Genomic DNA, 18,938 nt, shown 5'->3' with positions numbered 1-18,938 from the left:
CCTTAAGTCATTTCTTCCCATTCTTTCCTTCCTTAGTTCAGCTCCTTGCTGTCTTGGAACCTATTAGGTATACTGTACTCTTGCCTCAGGGTGTCTGCACTTGTTGTTCCTCTACCTGATATACTCTTCCTCCAGATGTTGACCTTTCTTGCTATGTCACCTCCATCAGCTTTCTCTTCAAGGATGTAATAGACCAACTCCGGCCCTTTATGTAATATCACTTTCCTACCCAGGAAGCTTTCTTTTACTCCATCTCATTCTTCTTCTATGCACTTATCAAACTACCTGACATATTATATATTTTGTTGTTTACTTTTTTATTTTTTCCATCACCCCCAGCTAGAATGAAAGCTTCAAGAGGGCAGGGCCTTTGGTTCATTGATGTAGCTTCAGAGCCTAAAATAATTCTCAGTAAATATTTGTTGAATTAATGAATAGCTGTTTCCTACACATCCATATTAACCACCTCCAAATCATTATTTACATTGTAGCAAGAGTGAACTTTTATTAAAGCAATTTATTATAAGTGATGAGAACCCCCTCATGGCTTTAGATTGCTTTTGGGATACAGTCCTCAATACTTTACATCGCCTGAAACTTCCTCAGTGATGGAGCCCCTGTCTACCTCACCAAAAAAAAAAAAAAAAACCTCACCAGCCCCTGTCATGTCACTATCTGCTTTGCTTTGTGCTCTAATCACATAGGACTTCTCTTGTTTCCCAGATTTCACCCCAATTTAGAGCCTTTGGATGTTTTTTCTAAGCCTGAATTATACCCCTTGTCCCCTCCTCTTAATTAATACCTGTTTATTTAAATTTCACTTCTTCAGGGATGCCCTTTCTGATTCCTCATTCTGGATCAAGTTCTCTTATATACTCTCAGAGTGTCCTTTGCTTTTCAAGTTTGGGCACTTATCACAATTCATAGCTATAAATCTGGGTTATTATTTGATTAATATCATTTTCCCCGCATGGCCTTTTTCAGGTTCATTTTCTGTGTCCTTGTATTTCCAGCATTTAGCACAGATATCCACATGTAGTAGATTCTTGATTAGTGTTTCTTTTTTTTTTTGAATGAATGCATTACTAAATCAATGAATAGACCCTAAGAATCCTAACACGAACCTTATCGTTGTAGTCTGAGGATACTCACACCTAGAATTATTTCTATCTGAAGATATGGAACCTGAATGGAGGAAATAAGTACTTCTCCCCCCTCCCCCACCTTACCATTTAAAGATGAAGTTTGGAGATGGGGGGTAGGAGGAGAGTAATGGGAGAACAAATAAAGACCCTACAAAAGCAAAAGCAACTTGTTCATAAATAGTGAAGTTAGACAATCATCCAGACAAAATAACTAGATGATTGAATTGTTTACTGCAAGGGAAGTTTTATGTACAATAAATATCCATAAAGAGAGGTGTCGGATGGTTTAATTTCCAATTCAGTCTACTTCTTGGAGAGCAGAATTGTGTTTCTTAGGCCAGGTTGTACGAGAGATATTTGCCACAGGCAAGACGACTGAACTGATTCATATTACAAAGAAACAGTCACAATAAAGTAATTTATTTAGCATCTTGTAAGTATAAAAGAAAAGTGTTCAAAACTTTTTGCTTTGTTTTTTGTTGGTTTTTATGTGGGCAGCATAGTTAACTGAAGCCAAAGCAGAACTGAACAAGGTGAAAGTTCTCTGTTACCTTCTCTCCTCGTTTTGAACAAATAAGTAGTTCATTTCTCAAAGTAAGCAACTGTGTCTTAATAACTTAAAAACAGGCCAAAAGTGACCAAAACCAATAAAACAATGCTTGCAAGGTAATTATTGCACATTTAAGACATCGGGGAGTCCCTCTAGGTCAAAATTTTCAAGTGGAAGCACTTATGATTAGGGCTAAATGATTAACATGAAAAAACTTGAACAATTTAACAAACTTTTATTGTCTCCCATGTAGAAAGCACTCATGGAAAAGGGTGGCAATCAGAGTCTATAGGACATGACCCATGTGCTCAAGGTATTTACTTGCTAATGAGGGAGACAGGAATGCCTACAGTGAGGGATAAACACACCATGAACTTTGGCCAATGGAATTTATGTATAAACACGAGAATAATTAATGCATTTGTTAATTGTCTTTTTCTACAGCTGCTGCTGGACTTTATCTGGGAGTTCATCTTTAGCTGTAATACAACAATGTCTCTGTGTGATTCCAATTGCACATCTCACCTCCAGACATGATGGTTCTCTAAGTGGCTGCAATTCTTTTGTATAAGTTAACTGTTCATCCAGTTGTGGAAACTAAGGATCCCAAAAAGTATATGTAAAAAAAAAAAGACAAAAAGAAAGAATGGACGAATGAAAGAAATAAGGAGGAAGGGAGGGAGGAAGGGAGAGAGGAAATGTTGAGTTTTTTTTTATAATGTTGTTTTGAAGGGAAAAAATGCAATGTAGTTTTTAAGACAACTCTTGGAACCAAAGCTTATTTAATTTTTGACAGACTGGAAGACGACGGGAAAACTATTTATTTGATTAAGTGATATGAATATATCATGTGGAATATTGTAGCTAATGAACCAGAAGCAAGCACATCTGAGAAATCAAAGTGCTTTCTGAAGAAAAATTTTAATTTGACTTGATTCACTCAAAAATTTCAAGAGACAAAGTTATACGAAAAGCAAAATGTGTTCAGTGAGAGTTCAGCTGATATTTAAGGCTGATTTGAAATATTAGGACTGCCTCATATATCCTTTCCTGATTTCACAGATTCAACCTTAGCAAGGGCTAGGGCATCAAGTTCCTTCAGTGTAATCATTTTTATATTTTTGCTTTCATTCTTAAGAAAATCATTTACAGATTCATAAGTATTTTATGTTATTGACATATCAGTTCCTAATCTATTGCATCCATTTAAACAAAAGGAAATCATTTCATTCTGGCAGTGCTGAAATGATATCCCAACAATAGATCACCTCAGTCAAAATAGGAAAACTGATCATCTAGTATTACCCAATCTGACCCGAGGATGATATGACTGGGCCACTAAATGCAAGGGATTTAGAGCACCAGGTCCCTTTGTTATTGTTGATCTTAACAGCCAGTTTTTATCACTGTTTGGTTTTATTCTCTCAGAATCTGATCATATTAAAGAAATGTTATCCTTATGAAACTTAATACAGAGCCTTAAAGAATCATACGTATTCAATTAATTTCATTTTAATTCTACATAGTTCTTCTTAGATATTTCCTCCTGTCCCCAAAATAAGAAAACAATCATTCTAAAATATAAGAAATGCAAGTATTGCCCACACACCCGAAAGGAGATCACAATAGAAAGACTCAAGTAGCCTCTATTTAATGACTAGTAGTGGCACTACCATTTTTCTCTTACTTAGAGAAAATAGATAATACTATTCATAGGTTGATTTTCAAATTACCCAAACTAAATCTAAAAAGTTACTTCCTTTTTTGGAGATATCCTTTAAGAGTGCGATGGTCCCAGAAAGTACTGAAGGGAGCATACCTTTTGGGTGTGTCTCTAAAGAGATAACTGCTAATTTCAGCTCCATCTGGAATTACAGACGAATCATGAAAAAATGCTTTGTCCCGGATCTGCATTTGAAAAAGTTCCTCATCTCGAGTAGGAAACTTCTGGGTCCTTGAGCTGAGTGGTAATAGCAGCCACAGCAAACACCAGTGAAGCAGCACCATCCTAGGACAACGGAAACAGTTGCTCACATTAGCTCTGCAGGCAGACACTTGAACAAGTTGCAAACTTTCTAAAGTGCTGCACTATCTTAGTTTTGACAGGAACTTAGAGATGTATCAGGTATCTTGGATACATGCACAGGATCTTGAAGGCATCTTTCCGGGATTTTTTTTTTTCTTCAAAAGATTTCATGAAGTTGAGATGAATTCCAAGAATTCCAGATGTTAGAAAGATTTTGAAATGAAGAATTCTTGGATATTTACAGAGAAAATTCCCCCTTCATCATGGAGGAAGCCTAGATGGTCACTGCAGACAACTTTACAACCGTGTCTCACAGCTTGCATGAAAATAAGTACTTCGAGTCAGTTCTTTCAACGGTTATAAAAGTTATGCCAGTAGTTGGTTGGAATCATTGCTCAATAATCAAGTTACTAACTGTTGATATGTTTGAACTATTATTATACTTAACATAAATCATAAAGACCACTGAGAGCCATAAAATTATGACTGTACAATTATTTAATTTTTCCTTAAAATTTGACAAAGGATTATACTATGGATATTGTATAATACATATTTCCAAGATCCAGTTCTCATAAATAAGATATTTTTAGAGATTGGGAAGTTCGACATCCTCATAGGTTAAGGAATTAGTCCAAAATCACAAGATGAGTTATTTGTTGATATCTAAAAGACTATAGCCATTAGTATGGATTACACCTGAACATAAAGAAAATGAAAATCCTTACAACTGGACCAAAAAACAACATCAAGATAAATGACAAACTGAAGTTGTCAAGGTTTTCATTCTTCCTGTATTAACACTCAATGCCCATGAAGTAGCAGTCAAAATCAATTGACTTATTGCACTGGGCAAATCTGCTGCAAAAGACCTCTTAAAAGTGTTTAAAAAGCAAAGATGTCACTTTGATGACCAAGGTGTGCCTGACTTAAGCCAATTTTCAGTGGCCTCATATGCATTCAAAAGCTGGCCAATGAAAAAGGAAGACTTTAGAAGAATTGACATATTCAAATTGTGGTTTGGGGGAAGAATACTGAATATACTATGGGCTGCCAGAAACGCAAATAAATCTGTCTTGGAAAAAGTACCACCAGAATGCTCCTTAGATGCCAGGATGGTGAGACCTTGTATCACTAACTTTGGACATGTCATTGGATGGGGGTTTGGGGGATGGGAGCAAACCCTGGAGAAAGACATCATGCCTGGTAAAACAGAGAGTCAGTGAAAAAGACGGAGGCACTCAATGAGATGGATTGACACAGTGGCTGCAACAATGGGCTCAAACAGCCATGACTGTGAAAATGGTGCAGGACCAGGCGACGTTTCATTCTGTTATACATAAGGTTGCTCTGATTGGGAGCCAGCTTTCTCAAGCACCTAACTAAACAGCAACAGTTGTTACATATAGACCACCGGACACTTCAACACAACATTTCCATATAAACTTCTACCATATTTGAAAGTGGGTTTGGATTCTCACTCTTAGATTAAGCCAGGCCATTGGAAATGTATATGTTTGACTATTTGTCTTGACCTCCCACAGTATTTTTATTGGATGACATTTTGGCATTTGTTACGAACTTTTATCAAAGACTATACGTAATTATGGATCATTTTCTACTGCACATTGCTGTAGGGGATTGTCAAGGAAACTGTCTTCCACATGTCTCAGTGTTCCCAATGAGAAGGATACAACAATAGGCTGGCAAGTTCTTTTCATGTGAAATGCCAATGAAAAGTTTTGCTTTCCATGAGGATTTGCTATATACATATATATATACACACACACATCAATTTTTTTTTTTTTTTACTTACACAACTCTGTAAGGAATTGTTTTCTTTGATTTAACCTACTTAAAGAAAATCAAGATCCATAGAGTTTTTACATTTAGGTGCTTTTTTTTTTTTTTTATTGTGCTTTAGGTAAAATTGTATGCCTGAAGTTAATTTCTCACACACAAATTTATACACTTTTTTTGTGACATTAGTTGCAATCCCCACAACGTGACAGCACACTCCCTTTCCATCCCAGGTTCACTATGTCCATTCAATCAGTTCTTGTCCCTTCCTGCCTTCTCATCTTGCTTTCGGACAGGGGCTTCCCATTTGGTCTCATAGACCTGACTGAGCTAAGAAGCACATTCCTCACACGTATTACTTTTTTGTTTTATAGTTCTGTCTATTCTTTGTCTGAAGAATGGACTTCCAGAATGGTTTCAGCTCTAGTTTAACAAAGCTTTCGGGGGCCATAGTTTTGGGAGTTCTTCCAGTCTCTGTCAGACCATTAAATCTGATCATTTTACGTGAATTTGAGTTCTGTTCTACATTTTTTGCCTATTCTTTCCAGGACTCTCTGTTGTGTTCCCTATTAGTGTGGTCATTGGTGGTAGCTGAGCACCATCTACTTCTTCTGGTTTGAGGCTGGTGGAGTCTTTGATTCATGTGGTCCTTTAGCCCTTGGGGCTAATATTTCCCTCATTCTCAGTTGCTCCAAGTGGGATGGGACCAATCGATGTATCTTAGATGGCTGCTCACAAGCTTTTAAGACCCCAGATGTCACTCAACAAAGTGAGATGCAGAACATTTTCTTAATAAACTTTGTTATACCAAGTGACCTAGATGTCCCCCACCACTGTGGTCCCCAGGCCCCAGTACCAGCTACTCCCAATCCTTCCTCTCTGGTACCTTTCTTCCTGGGGTAATAAAAACCCCAAACCAAACCTGTTGCCATAGAGTCAATTCCGACTCATAGCAACCCTACAGGGCAGGCTACAACTGCCCCATAGGGTTTCCAAGGAGTGGCTGGTGGATTCAAACTGCTGACCTTTTGGTTAGCAGGAGAGCTCTTAACGACTGCACCACCTGCGGATAAAAGGAATGGAAAATCTGAATGGAATTTGATATAATGTCCCTGTTTAGAAATACTCATTATTTCAACACAATAAACCATATTCAGTTTACTTCTCTTTGCAGTAACATCCCCAAATCTTTACCTCTTGCGAGCTTAAGAGGCCAGACAATAAAAAATGTTTCTTCAGAAAATGTTAGGATTTGACTTTTAATACTTATTAGGAACTTGGAGCAAATGTGCCAGGGCAGCACTTGAGTCTGAGATACTCAGGCATATTTACCCTAGAATCACTCAAAGACAGCCTTGCGTCATCAGGCTTCCTGCTTGCCCATAAAGCTGTCAATCTCCTACTGCCACCGTACAAATGAGCCAGACAAATTGCCCAACACCCCAGGAGAGGTGAGATATTAAGATCAACCCTGGAGTCAGAGAATTAGCTAGCTATGATTGGTGGGAATTTTCCCAGCATCCCCAACTGACCTTGGAAAGAGCTTTCTCTTTAGTTAAGTCAAGTAGTTATAATAGATTAATTTTTGAGAGAACGACAACACAATAATTCTGTGTGCATGCTATATGCCAGGCACTCTCTTAGGTGTTTTCTATGTATTATGTTATATAATGCTAACAACAACTCTGTGATGTAGACACTGTTATTTTTCTCATTAAAAAAAATAAGACTTGGACAGGTAAGGTCACTTAGTAAATACTATATAATGTGAGAAATATGAGCTATTCATCATGTGACTTAAAACAAATATGGTAAATCTGATGATTATATAATGTCCACATCAGCTTCTTAAACCAGTTGCTGTCAATTTAATTCATGGCAATTCCACGTTAGAGAGTAGAACTGTGCTCCATAGGGTTTTCAATGGCTGATTTTTTGGAAGTACATCACCAAGCCTCTTTTCCAAGGCATCTCTGGGTAGATTTGAACCACCAACCTTTGGGTTAGCAGCCAAGTACTTAACCATTTGCGCTACCCAAGAACATGTCAGTTATATTTAGCAATTTCTACTTAGTGAACTAAATAACTTTGGATTATAAGATTATGGAGAACAAGCGTTGGGAGACAATTTTCCTTGGTTCTCATGTGTGTATTTTTGAGTACCTTAGGAGCAGAAGCAATGGTTGCTTGTGCTCCAGTTTATCTGGCTAAGAATGTGTGTGTATGGAACACTCTTGGAAGACAATGTCTCCCTCTGGAGCAAACAGCAGGCATGATTACCACCCATTATAAAAAGCCCTCTTCACATCATGCTGTGGAAACTGGGACTCAGGGAACCAGCAGAAGAAAATTATAATGGGGATGCTGTTGTTCCTGTGGAAACCCTCGTGGCGTAGTTCAAATCTGCCAGGTGCTCCTTGGAAACTCTGGGGCAGTTCTACTCTGTCCTATAGGGTAGCTATGAGTCGGAATCGACTCGACGGCAGTGGGTTTGGTTTTTGGTTTGGTTGTTGCTGTGAGTGATAAAGTCCTTGGTCTCTGACACAGGACGAGTCTCACGTCTTCTGATTGCTGTCGAGTGGATTCTGACTCATAGCGACTCTATAGGACAGAGTAGAACTGCCCTATAGGACTTCCAAGGCTGTAATATTTATGGAGGAAACACTGGTGGCATAGGGATTAAATGATAGGGCTGCTAACCAAAAAGGTCAGCAGTTCAAATCCACCAGGTGCTCCTTGGAAACTCTTTGGGGGCAGTTCTACTCTGTCCTGTATGGTCACTATGAGTGGGAATCGACTTGACATCAGTGGGTTGGGTTTGGGTAATCTTTATGGAAGCAGACTGCCACATCTTTCTCCCTTGGAGTGGTTGGTGGGTTTGAACTGCCAACCTTTTGGTTAGCAGTCAAGTGCTTAACCACTGTGCCTCCAGAGCTCCTTATGCCTTCTACTAGAATTCATGAAACTACGGCAGCCTAACATGTTAGCTTTCAAGAAGGATAAAATCTCAAACTTTCACAGTCTTCTGTGCTAAGCTTTCACTTATTAAATTATTTTACTGGCTTAGGCACTTTACTGGATCAGGTGGACAATTTTATTTATATTACCACCAATAATAGATCTTTTCCAAGATTTTTTGCTTTCTTTATAAAAATTGTCTTATTTTTCCAATGTAAATTATATCAGGTCATTTTTTTTTTTTCTCTGTGAAACAGTGTAAACCATCTTAATTGCCACATCAATTTATGGGAAAACCAGACACTTTTCAGAAAAGTTTTGGAAGTTAGTGTGACCCCAAAAACCAGGATTTTATATTTTGCCAGATTATGGTTTTCAAAATAGAAATCATTTTTATCTGATAACATTAAACTATTGTTGGAAAAAAACTTACTCATTTTTTTCTTATACTTTATATTCACTGATCAAAAATTGAAACCTTACTGAAATATTCTTTAAATGGTGATTTTGAGGTTTTATAGGTTCTTTTTCCTACAAATAAAATGTTCTCTCTCGAACATTCAGCTGAAGAATTAGTTACTTTAAATAAACAGCTGAAAAGACTTTCTTCTGAAGACTAAGCCTCAGGTAGTCCAGTCAATAAGAACAGACTTTTCTTCTAAGATTACAAAAGTGCCCTCTAATGGTATAACTTTTCCTCTCATTTCTTTTTGTTATTTCTAGGTATCCAAAGCTTATCTAGATTTAAACTTTAAATTAAGAACATTTCTTTCAGCATGATTGCTATTTTCGTGGGCATCTGGTGGATAATCTAAGAAACACGCCTGTAAGAGAAGAAATCTTCCTCTCTTTCATTCCACAATCAAGGCTGTAATTCAAAAAGAAATAGAAAGTTGCTAGGATGATCCCAAATAGTTTTATTTTACAAGGTGTAACAATCAACTTGATTGTACATTTAGTCCCAACCCAGAAGAACTGGATGGTTCTATTCAACCACTGTGAAGATTGACTTTGACTGTTTTGATTGGACAGCTCTGATGAATGAAGCATGTACATGATAATCTAAACCTCGGATATTGTTCAGGTTGCCAAAAGCCTTCTTCATATTTGACAGTTTTGGATCCTGCCGAAACTGAAGTCACACACACACACACACACACGCATACACAAAGATGACCTAATGGTTTGATATACCTCAGTCCTTGGAAGATGAATTATTGGTCATGGGAGAGAGTTTTATCCTTTGGAATATGTCAGTATGTCTCAGGCTAAAGGAGAAATTGTTTTTTTTTCTGTGAAATATAATTGTCCAAAGATTAACTATGTGTTCTGCAATTACAAAGGTAGAGAAGATTTGGGTGTGCAAAGAATATAAGTTTAAATATAATTTATCTAACTTGTTATATATATGTACACACACACACGTATATCAAAGTATTTAGAACCGTTATGTGAAGTCCAATCAGTTGGTGTTAGTGTTAAGGTAAATAAGCAATGGTTCTAAACACAGAGCCTTGTAAATATAAAAAGGGAATGTTTGCTGCTCCCCTCTCTGGTAAGCCAGTAAACACTGAAGCTCAACAAGAGTAGTTTTCTTTTTAATGTTTTAGGACTAATGATGACTGGGGTTGCATCTCTCACTGATGACTCATTTCCTTTACCTTCTCAACTGAGCTTCTCTGCTTCCCCTCTCTATTCCGGTATCTAGGGAAAGTGGGAGGGGTATGACTATACTGAACAGATTGAAGGCTGGTTTTAAAGAACAGATCGAAAAATAGGTAAGAAGCTACAGCTCCGTTTTTTTGTTGTTTGGTGAAGGGTAGGAAGTGGGGCAGACGATGGATAACCGAAAGTGTACAAATAATTGTAAGAAATTACTTTCAGCAATAATTTTCATTCTACGGGGCCTTTAAAGAAAACAAACCCTCTGCAAAACAAAGCCATTGCCATCAAGTGGATTCCAATTCATAGTGACACTATAAACCACATAAGACAGAGCAGAGCTGCCCCACAGGGCTTCCAAAGCTGTAATCTTTACAGAAGCAGATGGCCACATCTTTCTCCCGCAAAGCGGCTGGTGAGTTTGAACTGCTGGCCTTTCAATTAGCAGCACAGTGCTTAACCACTGCCCCACCAGGACTCCTCTATGGAGCTTTTAGTGTGGTTAAGATAAATGGTCAAACTGACCTGGTGCATATATTTTCCACAAACCTGTGGAAATTCTCATCAAGTGTACAATGGTCAAGCGGTAAATAAAGAAAAACTTAAAGGGAACTTGAATAACTTGTCAGTGTATCAACAAAACACCCAGGATGATCTCCGTCACCCCAAGGACACAAAATGCCTAAAAGTATAAAACTTCCTCCAGGTGTCTGCACTCGGGTGATGCTTTATGAGCTCATTTTGCAAAGTTTATCCTTCCATTACAGACGATTGACAATTTATCAATCTTTGTTAAAACACTGATTCAGGTAGTGAAAATAGATCATTTTAAATTGTGCAAATAAAATACGTTGGTTTTTTAAAAACCACTTTAAAAAGTATATTAAATGGATTTTACCACCAATCCTAATTAAGAGTCTTTATTTTTTTAATTTTTTTTAAGAGTAGGGAAGTATGTCAAACCACTAAAAAGCCTGCTTTTAATATTTACAGACTGCTGGTTAGTTATATTATCTCACTAACGTAAGGAATTTGCAAATCTGGCAAATAAAAACCTTCAGGGTTTCATGTAACTGTCCAAGGCTCTCTGAGTAGAAGGCATGATATAAACTCAAGGCATAGTGACCTTCCTCAGCATTCTAGATTGCTCAGTACAGTAGCCAACAACAACCTACCTGAAATACGATCAAAACAATTTCCTCCACACCTCCACCACCAACCGAGGTCCTGCAAATTCCTTTCAGAAACATATGAATATTTTGTAAAAAATGTCATCAAGCTCATATAGGCATTATATGTCATAAAACTTAATAAGATCAGATTCATCAGTATCGATATGCCACATAAAATACAAAATTAAAAAAAAAATGTGTCATTAGAATTCACTTAAAAAACTACCGGTGTGCCCAATCATGTGCTGGCCACAAACTTCAAATAAATTTACAATAACCAAAAAAGAAGGATGGGTATTCTGAATTTACTTGAAGCGAATCCATCTGGAATAAATGAAATCTAATGTTTAATGTTTAATAACAGAGAGTGGAAAGTGCATGATTATAATTTAGTGAGGATAATTTTAAGGAATGGTCTGCCACAGAGATTTCTGTTATTTTCTTTTCCTTTTTAAGTACAAATATTTAGTCTTTTTCACTTCTATTTTTAAACTCAAGGGCATTTGTTTTTATTTGACTGGTCCATGCTACATCTGATAATGAATCTGAAGCATCTGATCTAGCCGTAAAGAAAACAAATGTAGCATTGGTGGAGGGAAGGGCTCCTGTGTCTGCCACAACCCCCTCAGTGAGCGAAGGAGGCCTGAGGACTTTAAAACTAGAATGCCCGCCACATGCCAGCTTAGATGTACAGATCCCCTCAAGGCAGAAATTAGGCGATAAATATAGTTGAGTTCCGAAAAGCTGTTTTTGTTTTGTTGCCCTTTGCAAACAATAAAAATGTTGACAAGTGAATTGGTAGGTATTATAAATCCAGAAATATTCTCTGCTTTTTTTTATGGTTGAAAACTTGAGGGAAATATATTATATATAATATATATATTTTTTTATGGTTGAAAACTTCAGGGAAATATATTATGACTTGTCCATTTCCATATGTGAAAAAAGAAAAATAAGGCAGGTGGAAGTAAATGGATCCTGGTCTGTCATTTTCCTTCAGCTGTTTGGGGTAAAGACTGGTCTCTGGCACATGCTAGGTTAGCACCATAGCCTTAGAGGGAAGTTGATATGTGGTAACTCCTACCTAGCCCAACAAAGTGAAGCCAGCATCATGCATGGAACCCATGGGCCGAAGCTTTCTAGATGCAGGCTGTCATGACATAGCGGAATGATTATTGAGCATTTTAGAGTTCATTATGTCAGTACCCCATGGATTAAAAAAACAAAACTCGCCGTCAAGTCAATTCTGACTCATAGCAAAGCCGTAGGACAGAGTAGAACAGCCCCATAGGGTTCCCAGAGAGCACCTGGTAGATCTGAACTGCTGACCTTTTTGTTAGCAGCCGTACCTCTTAACCACTACGCCACCAGGGTTTCCCTCTATGGATTAGGGACTTTCATATGCATTTCAACCTCAGTGATTTCAACCTCCTCTACCACTTCCCTAAATGATTGCCAACTTTCATTCTGGAAGGAAGTTAGATTAGTATAAAAAAGCAATGTAAAATTAAAACACGCCAAGGATCTGCATAAGGTTTCCATTCCATCAGGTACCCTCTCAAATCCTCATGGTGTATAGTTCATAATGGGACCACATCTAGGGCATCCTAACTGTAAAAGATGGCCAAAGCTACAGAATAAGTTGAAAGAGGATCTGACTTTAAAGCAAGTAACCTTGTGTTCCCACCATCATTAATGCTAATGAAAAGAATAATGAACAGAGAAATGGCCAAAAAAAGTACCATAGATAGGAGTAGTCTTTTGATCCAAGAAACCAGATCCATTTTACTAAATGAAGGGGTATATCTCCTAAACCGCATCTGATTAGTGACTAGAAGATATGATAAAATTCAAAAGCAATGTAAAAGGCAATGCAAAGTAAAACTGGAAGAAAATACTGGTATACTTCCCTCCTATCAACATTTCCTCTGTATCTGCAACTGAGATTGCTGGGATAATTTCCACTATCTTAGGAGAAGCTAATGATTCCTGGAAGGCCCTAAGGGAGGAATAATATGCTTGGTTGCTTTTCTTGCTTTAGTTTGGCAACTAAGCCTTATTTCCTGTTGATTTGCAACAAAATGAAAATGACTTCCTGTGCAGTGTTTCCAAAAGCAATTTACAAACTGCACACCTCATCCTCCGCTGAAATTTAGCTAAGATAGAACATGGCAGCATTCCAGTAGCATCTAGTAACAGCACGTATCAGCTTAGTAAAGGTGTGGCCTGAATAGGCACAGTCAACAAATAAATACTGAGCCCCTGCTGTGTGTAGCATCCTAAAAAAATATGAAATGTACAAAGATATTTAACACAGAGCTGTATGGTTCCACATTAATAAACGAGTTGAGCGGACATTAATTACGCATAAAAGTACCCCACAACATAAGATAACACATTCCAAGAGGAAAAGAGCCCTAAGAGATGTGGAGCGAGGAATCAGCAAAAGCCAATGAAAACAGAGAAGGACTCAAAGAGAAAGTAGGATTTGAGGGCAAGGAAGAGTTAGATTTGGGAAAGGGAGCTGAGGCACAAAAGTAGAATTGCATTAGTAAGAGTTAAACAAATGTTAATCGAGCATCTTCTATGTACTAGACACTGAACTAACCCACGCTGAACTAAGTGTTGGTAATACCAGACATCCTCTATCCTGGAGGAATTTACAGTCTAGCAAGAAGTGAAGAAGAAAATACAGATCAAGAGATCAGTAGGGGATTAATTGCAAAGGTTCTTAAAAGCAAAATATAACTATAATTGATGGGAGAAATTATTACAGAAAGGTAGTTGGAGCCCTGATAGCACAGTGGTTAAGAGCTCAGCTGCTAATCAAAAGGCCAGCAGTTCAAATCCACCAGCTGACCCTTGGAAAGCCTATGAGGCAGTTCTATTCTGTCCTACAGGATTGCTACGAGTCGGAATTGACTCGATGGCAACGGGTAAAAGGCAATTATCTAATGGTTTATACCGTAAGTTTGTTAACTACTAAAATTCCTGGAAGGAATTCTGAAGAGGGCCCCTAAGGTTTTGTATCATGTCCTAAGACCACAATGGGAAGGCTACAGAAACGAGAACAAGTATTTCCTCAGAAGACAGTCTAATTTTTCAAAGGTCACTATTTGTAGTATTTCTCTTTTTCACACAAACCGCCCCCAAAAGTTAGGAATAAAGGCAGCATGGTTCATTGGAAAATCAATGAACGGGTAGGGAGTCAGGATGCCTCGGCTGTAGTCCGGAGAGTATCTGTGTTGGTCACTTTGTTTCTCTGGACCTCAGTACACTTTTCTGTAAAATAAAACCATTGGCCTAGGTATTCTCTAAGGCACACTAAGATTCCAGAGTAAGCGCATCATAGTTCTCACAAAAGCCCACGGCATAAGACAGCAAATAACTTTCTCAATAACAAATGCTGCAACTTGGGTTCTTCCCCATCTAATTATAAGACCTGAAAGAACGGACTAAGGACAGACGTGAAGAAAAAAACACTTTTATGGATGGAAATGTGTTGATCCATTTCATGTATTTAATAGCTGCTGTGGTATCGACGCGATGGCAATGGGTTTGGTTTTGGTTGTGTGGAGGGTTAACTTTGGGAGGGAGTTTGCCACAAACGTAGTAACAGCACAGAACTGTAACGCAAACTTCTATTAGTGAGTAAGCCTAGTTCTAATTTCCTTGGAAATACTCATTAAGACACTTGAGGTGAGCTGATGCAGATTTACCAGAATTAAAACTACAGCATGTCAATTACAGGTTGGGTATTTTTATAGTTATTTTAGCTACGGAGGGAACTTTTCAGTAAGGTTCTCCATCACTTCCAGAAAATAAACATGGTCAAATGAGCTAAAATGTACAGAATAAGAGTTTGCCAAGCACTGACTCCATACCACAAAGTAAACTAAGTGACTTGAGGGATCAAAAGAACTATCCTAGGAATTTATCATCTACTTATAAACACAAAATTTACATACCCAGGAAGCTGACCCCAATAATTTTAGTATATTCACTCATATATTCTTTTTTTTACCTAACAGATATGTAATGAATCGTCCTTGCTACATGCCAGGCACACTTCTAGGGACAGTGATAATCTCATGAAGCTTATTTTCTAGTGAGGGTGATAGCCAGGGCATAAGCAAATACATAAATTAGAAAACACTGTTGGCTGGCATTTATTACTATGAAAAGAATTAGAACAGGCCATGTGAAAGAGAGCATGGTGATGGCCACTTCAGATTGAATATTTAGAAAGGGCTTCTTGGAAGAAATGACATTTATGCTGAGATCTGAATAACAAGAGAAAGCCGGTGAAGCAAATGTCAGGGGAAAGAGCATTCCAGGTAGAGAAACAGCTGGTGCAAAGGTCCTGAGTTGGTACTAAGTTTGGAATATTGACAAAATGAAAAGACATCAGTGTAGAATGGAACGGGTAAGGGAGAGAGTGGGTGGCAAAGGCCAGGTCACATAGAGCTTTGTATGTCATGTTAAAGAGTTTGGATTTATTCCAAATGTGATGGAAAGTTCTTTAAGCAGGGCAGAGTTATAATGGGATTTGTGTTTTTTTAAAAAATAACTCTGCCTGTTGTATAGAAAATAGATTTTAGGAAAATGATAATTGTAAAAGCAAAAAAAAAAAAAAATCTGACCTTTGTAAAAGCAAAAAAAAAAAAAAAAGATGGAAGGCTATTACAGTCATCCATCGTGGAGATGGTGGTGGCTTGGCTTGAAATATGGTAAACAGAGGAGAATAGAGAAGAGGAGAGATTTGGAATACGTTTTGCAGATAGAGTCACCTGTACTTGTAGGTAATTTGGAGGTAATAAGTGAGAAGAAGAGAAGTCAAAGATAGCATTGTGATTATAGGAGCATGCTCAGAATAAAATGACAAACATAAATAATGAAAAGATAGAAGACATCAGAGAGAAATGAAATTGGTCAGTCAGAAGTTCTAGGCAGCATCAAAGAATTTATGAACTGCTGGCCATCTCAGACGCAATTTTTAAAAGCTAAACCTTGTACTAGATAAGTTACTAGAAAAGAAAATCAGAAGGCATTATCTATATGCGATGAGGAACATAAAGGAGCAAAGGCAAAGCTGGGAAGTAGCAAGATGTGTTGGTTGAAAAAACAAAAATATTGATTTCAATTGTTGTGTGGGAATGGGATCTGCTGGATATAGAAGTGGTGGACAATAGATGCTGAGGGAAGGCAATACCCGTTAAAACCTGTTGCCGTCCATTCACATTTACAGTGACCCTACAGGACAAAGCAGAGCTGCCCCATGGGATTTCCAAGGCTGTGATCTTTATGGGAGCAGACTGCCACATCTTTCTCCTGTGGAGCTCCAGTGGATTCGAACCGCCGACCTTTCAGTTAACAGCCAAGTGCTTTAACCACTGCACCACCAGGCCTCCTTCTGTGTCCAAATGCCCATTACCGTCAAGTTGATTCTGAATCATAGCGACCCTACAGGACAGCAGAACAGCCTTATAGGGTTTCCAAGGCTGTAATCTTTACGGAAGCCACCTGCCATATCTTTCCCCCGTGGAGCACTAGTGGATTCAAATCATTGACTTTTCGGTTAGCAGCCGAGCTTTTTAACGACTGTGCCACCAGGGCTCCTTTTTGTGTCCAAATGCAATCCAGTGCCGTCGAGTCGACTCTGACTCATAGCGACCCTATAGGACAGAGTAGAACTGTGTCCAAATACATGGGCTAAATAAAACTTGTGGACGGTCCTATGAACCCACATCTGCCAAATATCAGATAACATATGCTATTAGGTAACTTTTTTTGGAAAGCAGCACCATCAGTAAAGGAATCCTAAAGGCTGTGAACGGAGCCCTGGTTAAGCGTTTGGCTGCTAACCAAAAGGCTGGCAATTCGAATCTACCAACCGCTACTTGGAAACCCTGTGGGGCAGATCTACCCTGTCCTACAGAGTCAGAATGGACTCAATGGCAATGCTTTTTTTTTTTTTTTGGTTTGAAGGCTGTGAATACGAGAAGGAGGTGGACTATGCAGATAGGAGCAAGGGAGAGGCAAGTGGTGAGCACCATGAGACAACTAGAAGAGGGTCCCGTGCAATCAGTGAGACCGTCAGGAACACATAGGCTAGAGAAAGCACAGAGGTGATAAGCAGAGTTGTTGGGACTGATACCATGCTTTGAAGTCTAATATGTGTAAAGGGAAAAAAATCTGTGATCTTTTCATACGTACCATAATATTCATATTAAGTGTTCACTAAATACTTCGAAGTGACTGATGAATCAAATTGAATAATCACGTATATGCTGAAGTGAATTCATTACTAGTTTTGTTTACGTAAATTCGAGCAAGGATGAAAGTGAAAGACTGAAACAGAACACTGTAGCAGCAAAGAAAAAAAGATTCTAAAAAACTACCAATCTCTTCACTCATCGATCAGCAACAACCTGGAATTTTTATACACTTTCCATCTATCTGAGGCAATGTGTACTATCTTCACACAGGATCTTCAAAATTTAATAGACTTTTCCAGGTCTACTGACCATATTAACAAAACAAGGTATTTAAATTTTTCAAGTTCGAAAATATTCCGGTTCCTCTGACAAACCTGTCTTTAAAAACTGCTTTAGTAACTCTGCCAGCTATGTCTGCTGAACACATGGGCTGCATCTCTCAGAAAGATGTGATTAAAGAAATATTTTATAACCCAGCTTCTAGTGATGTAATAAAAAGCAATATCCATTAACAAGGCAGTGACAACAGAAACTTTTTAAAAAGATAATGGAATTGTCCAGTTCAATGACTGATTCAGCAAACATTTATTGGACACGTACTTTGTGCAGTTAGAAGCAAGGATGGCACGTCTCGCATAGTTTGGACATGTTATCAGGAGGGGCTGGTCCCTGGAGAAGGACATCGTGCTTGGTAAAGTAAAGGGTCAGTGAAAGAGAGGAAGATCCTCAGTGTGATGTACTGACACAGTGGCTGCATCAATGGGCTCAAGCACAACAATTGCGTGGGTGGTGCAGGACCAGGCAATGTTTTGTTCTGTTGCACGTACGGTTGCTATGAGTCAGAACTGACTTGACAGCGCCTAACAAAGACGACTTTGTGCAGGGGGTCCTGGATATTGATATGGTTAGTGCACTCAGCTGTTAACAAAAAAGTTGGATGTTTGAGTCCACCCGAAGGTACCTAGGAAGAAAGGCCTGGCAAAGTACTTCTGAAAAAGTAGCCACTGAAAACCCTATGGAGCATATTATTCTACTCGGACACACATGGAGTTGCTATGAGTTGAAATCAACTGGGTGGCAAACGATTTGGAGTTTTTTTTTGTTTTTCATTTTTGTACTCCATGCCAGGCACTGTTTGAGGTGCTGGGAACATGGCAATGAGCAAGATCCTCGAAGTTTCTGAGCTTGTGAGCTTGGGCTTCGGTGGGAGTGGCAGATGGCGAACAAGTATACTGATAAGTATAAACACTCCAGAGAGCAGAAAGCAGGATGAGAAAATGAAACAGTTAAAGGGGCTAGAAGGGAACTGTAGGGAGGAGAAGGCAGGAGAGAGGGATGCCGTTCCCTAGGTGATCATAAAGGCTTCTTTGAGCAAGTGATCTATCATTTGAGCAGAGATTTGAATGA

At 38.4% G+C, this 18,938-nt stretch overlaps 1 protein-coding gene across 4 annotated transcripts in view; it reads right to left on the bottom strand.

Annotated features, from left to right (window-relative positions):
• Positions 1-18,938, bottom strand: part of NDNF (neuron derived neurotrophic factor) — a 43,165-nt gene that overhangs the window by 8,106 nt on the left and 16,121 nt on the right. For 2 of the 4 annotated variants that reach the window (XM_049885409.1, XM_049885406.1), the window contains exon 2: positions 3,515-3,703. In XM_049885409.1, the coding sequence (XP_049741366.1) occupies positions 3,515-3,702 (188 nt within the window). In that variant the 5' untranslated portion in view covers position 3,703. Of the gene's footprint in view, positions 1-3,514; positions 3,704-6,546; positions 6,585-11,316; positions 11,379-18,938 lie in introns of all 4 variants that reach the window. The other 2 variants (XM_049885407.1, XM_049885408.1) reach the window with 2 other exon arrangements.

This window comes from Elephas maximus, chromosome 5 (genome assembly GCF_024166365.1).
Source record: "Elephas maximus indicus isolate mEleMax1 chromosome 5, mEleMax1 primary haplotype, whole genome shotgun sequence".
NCBI lineage: Eukaryota > Metazoa > Chordata > Mammalia > Proboscidea > Elephantidae > Elephas > Elephas maximus.
This window is presented reverse-complemented; position numbering and strand designations above follow the sequence as displayed.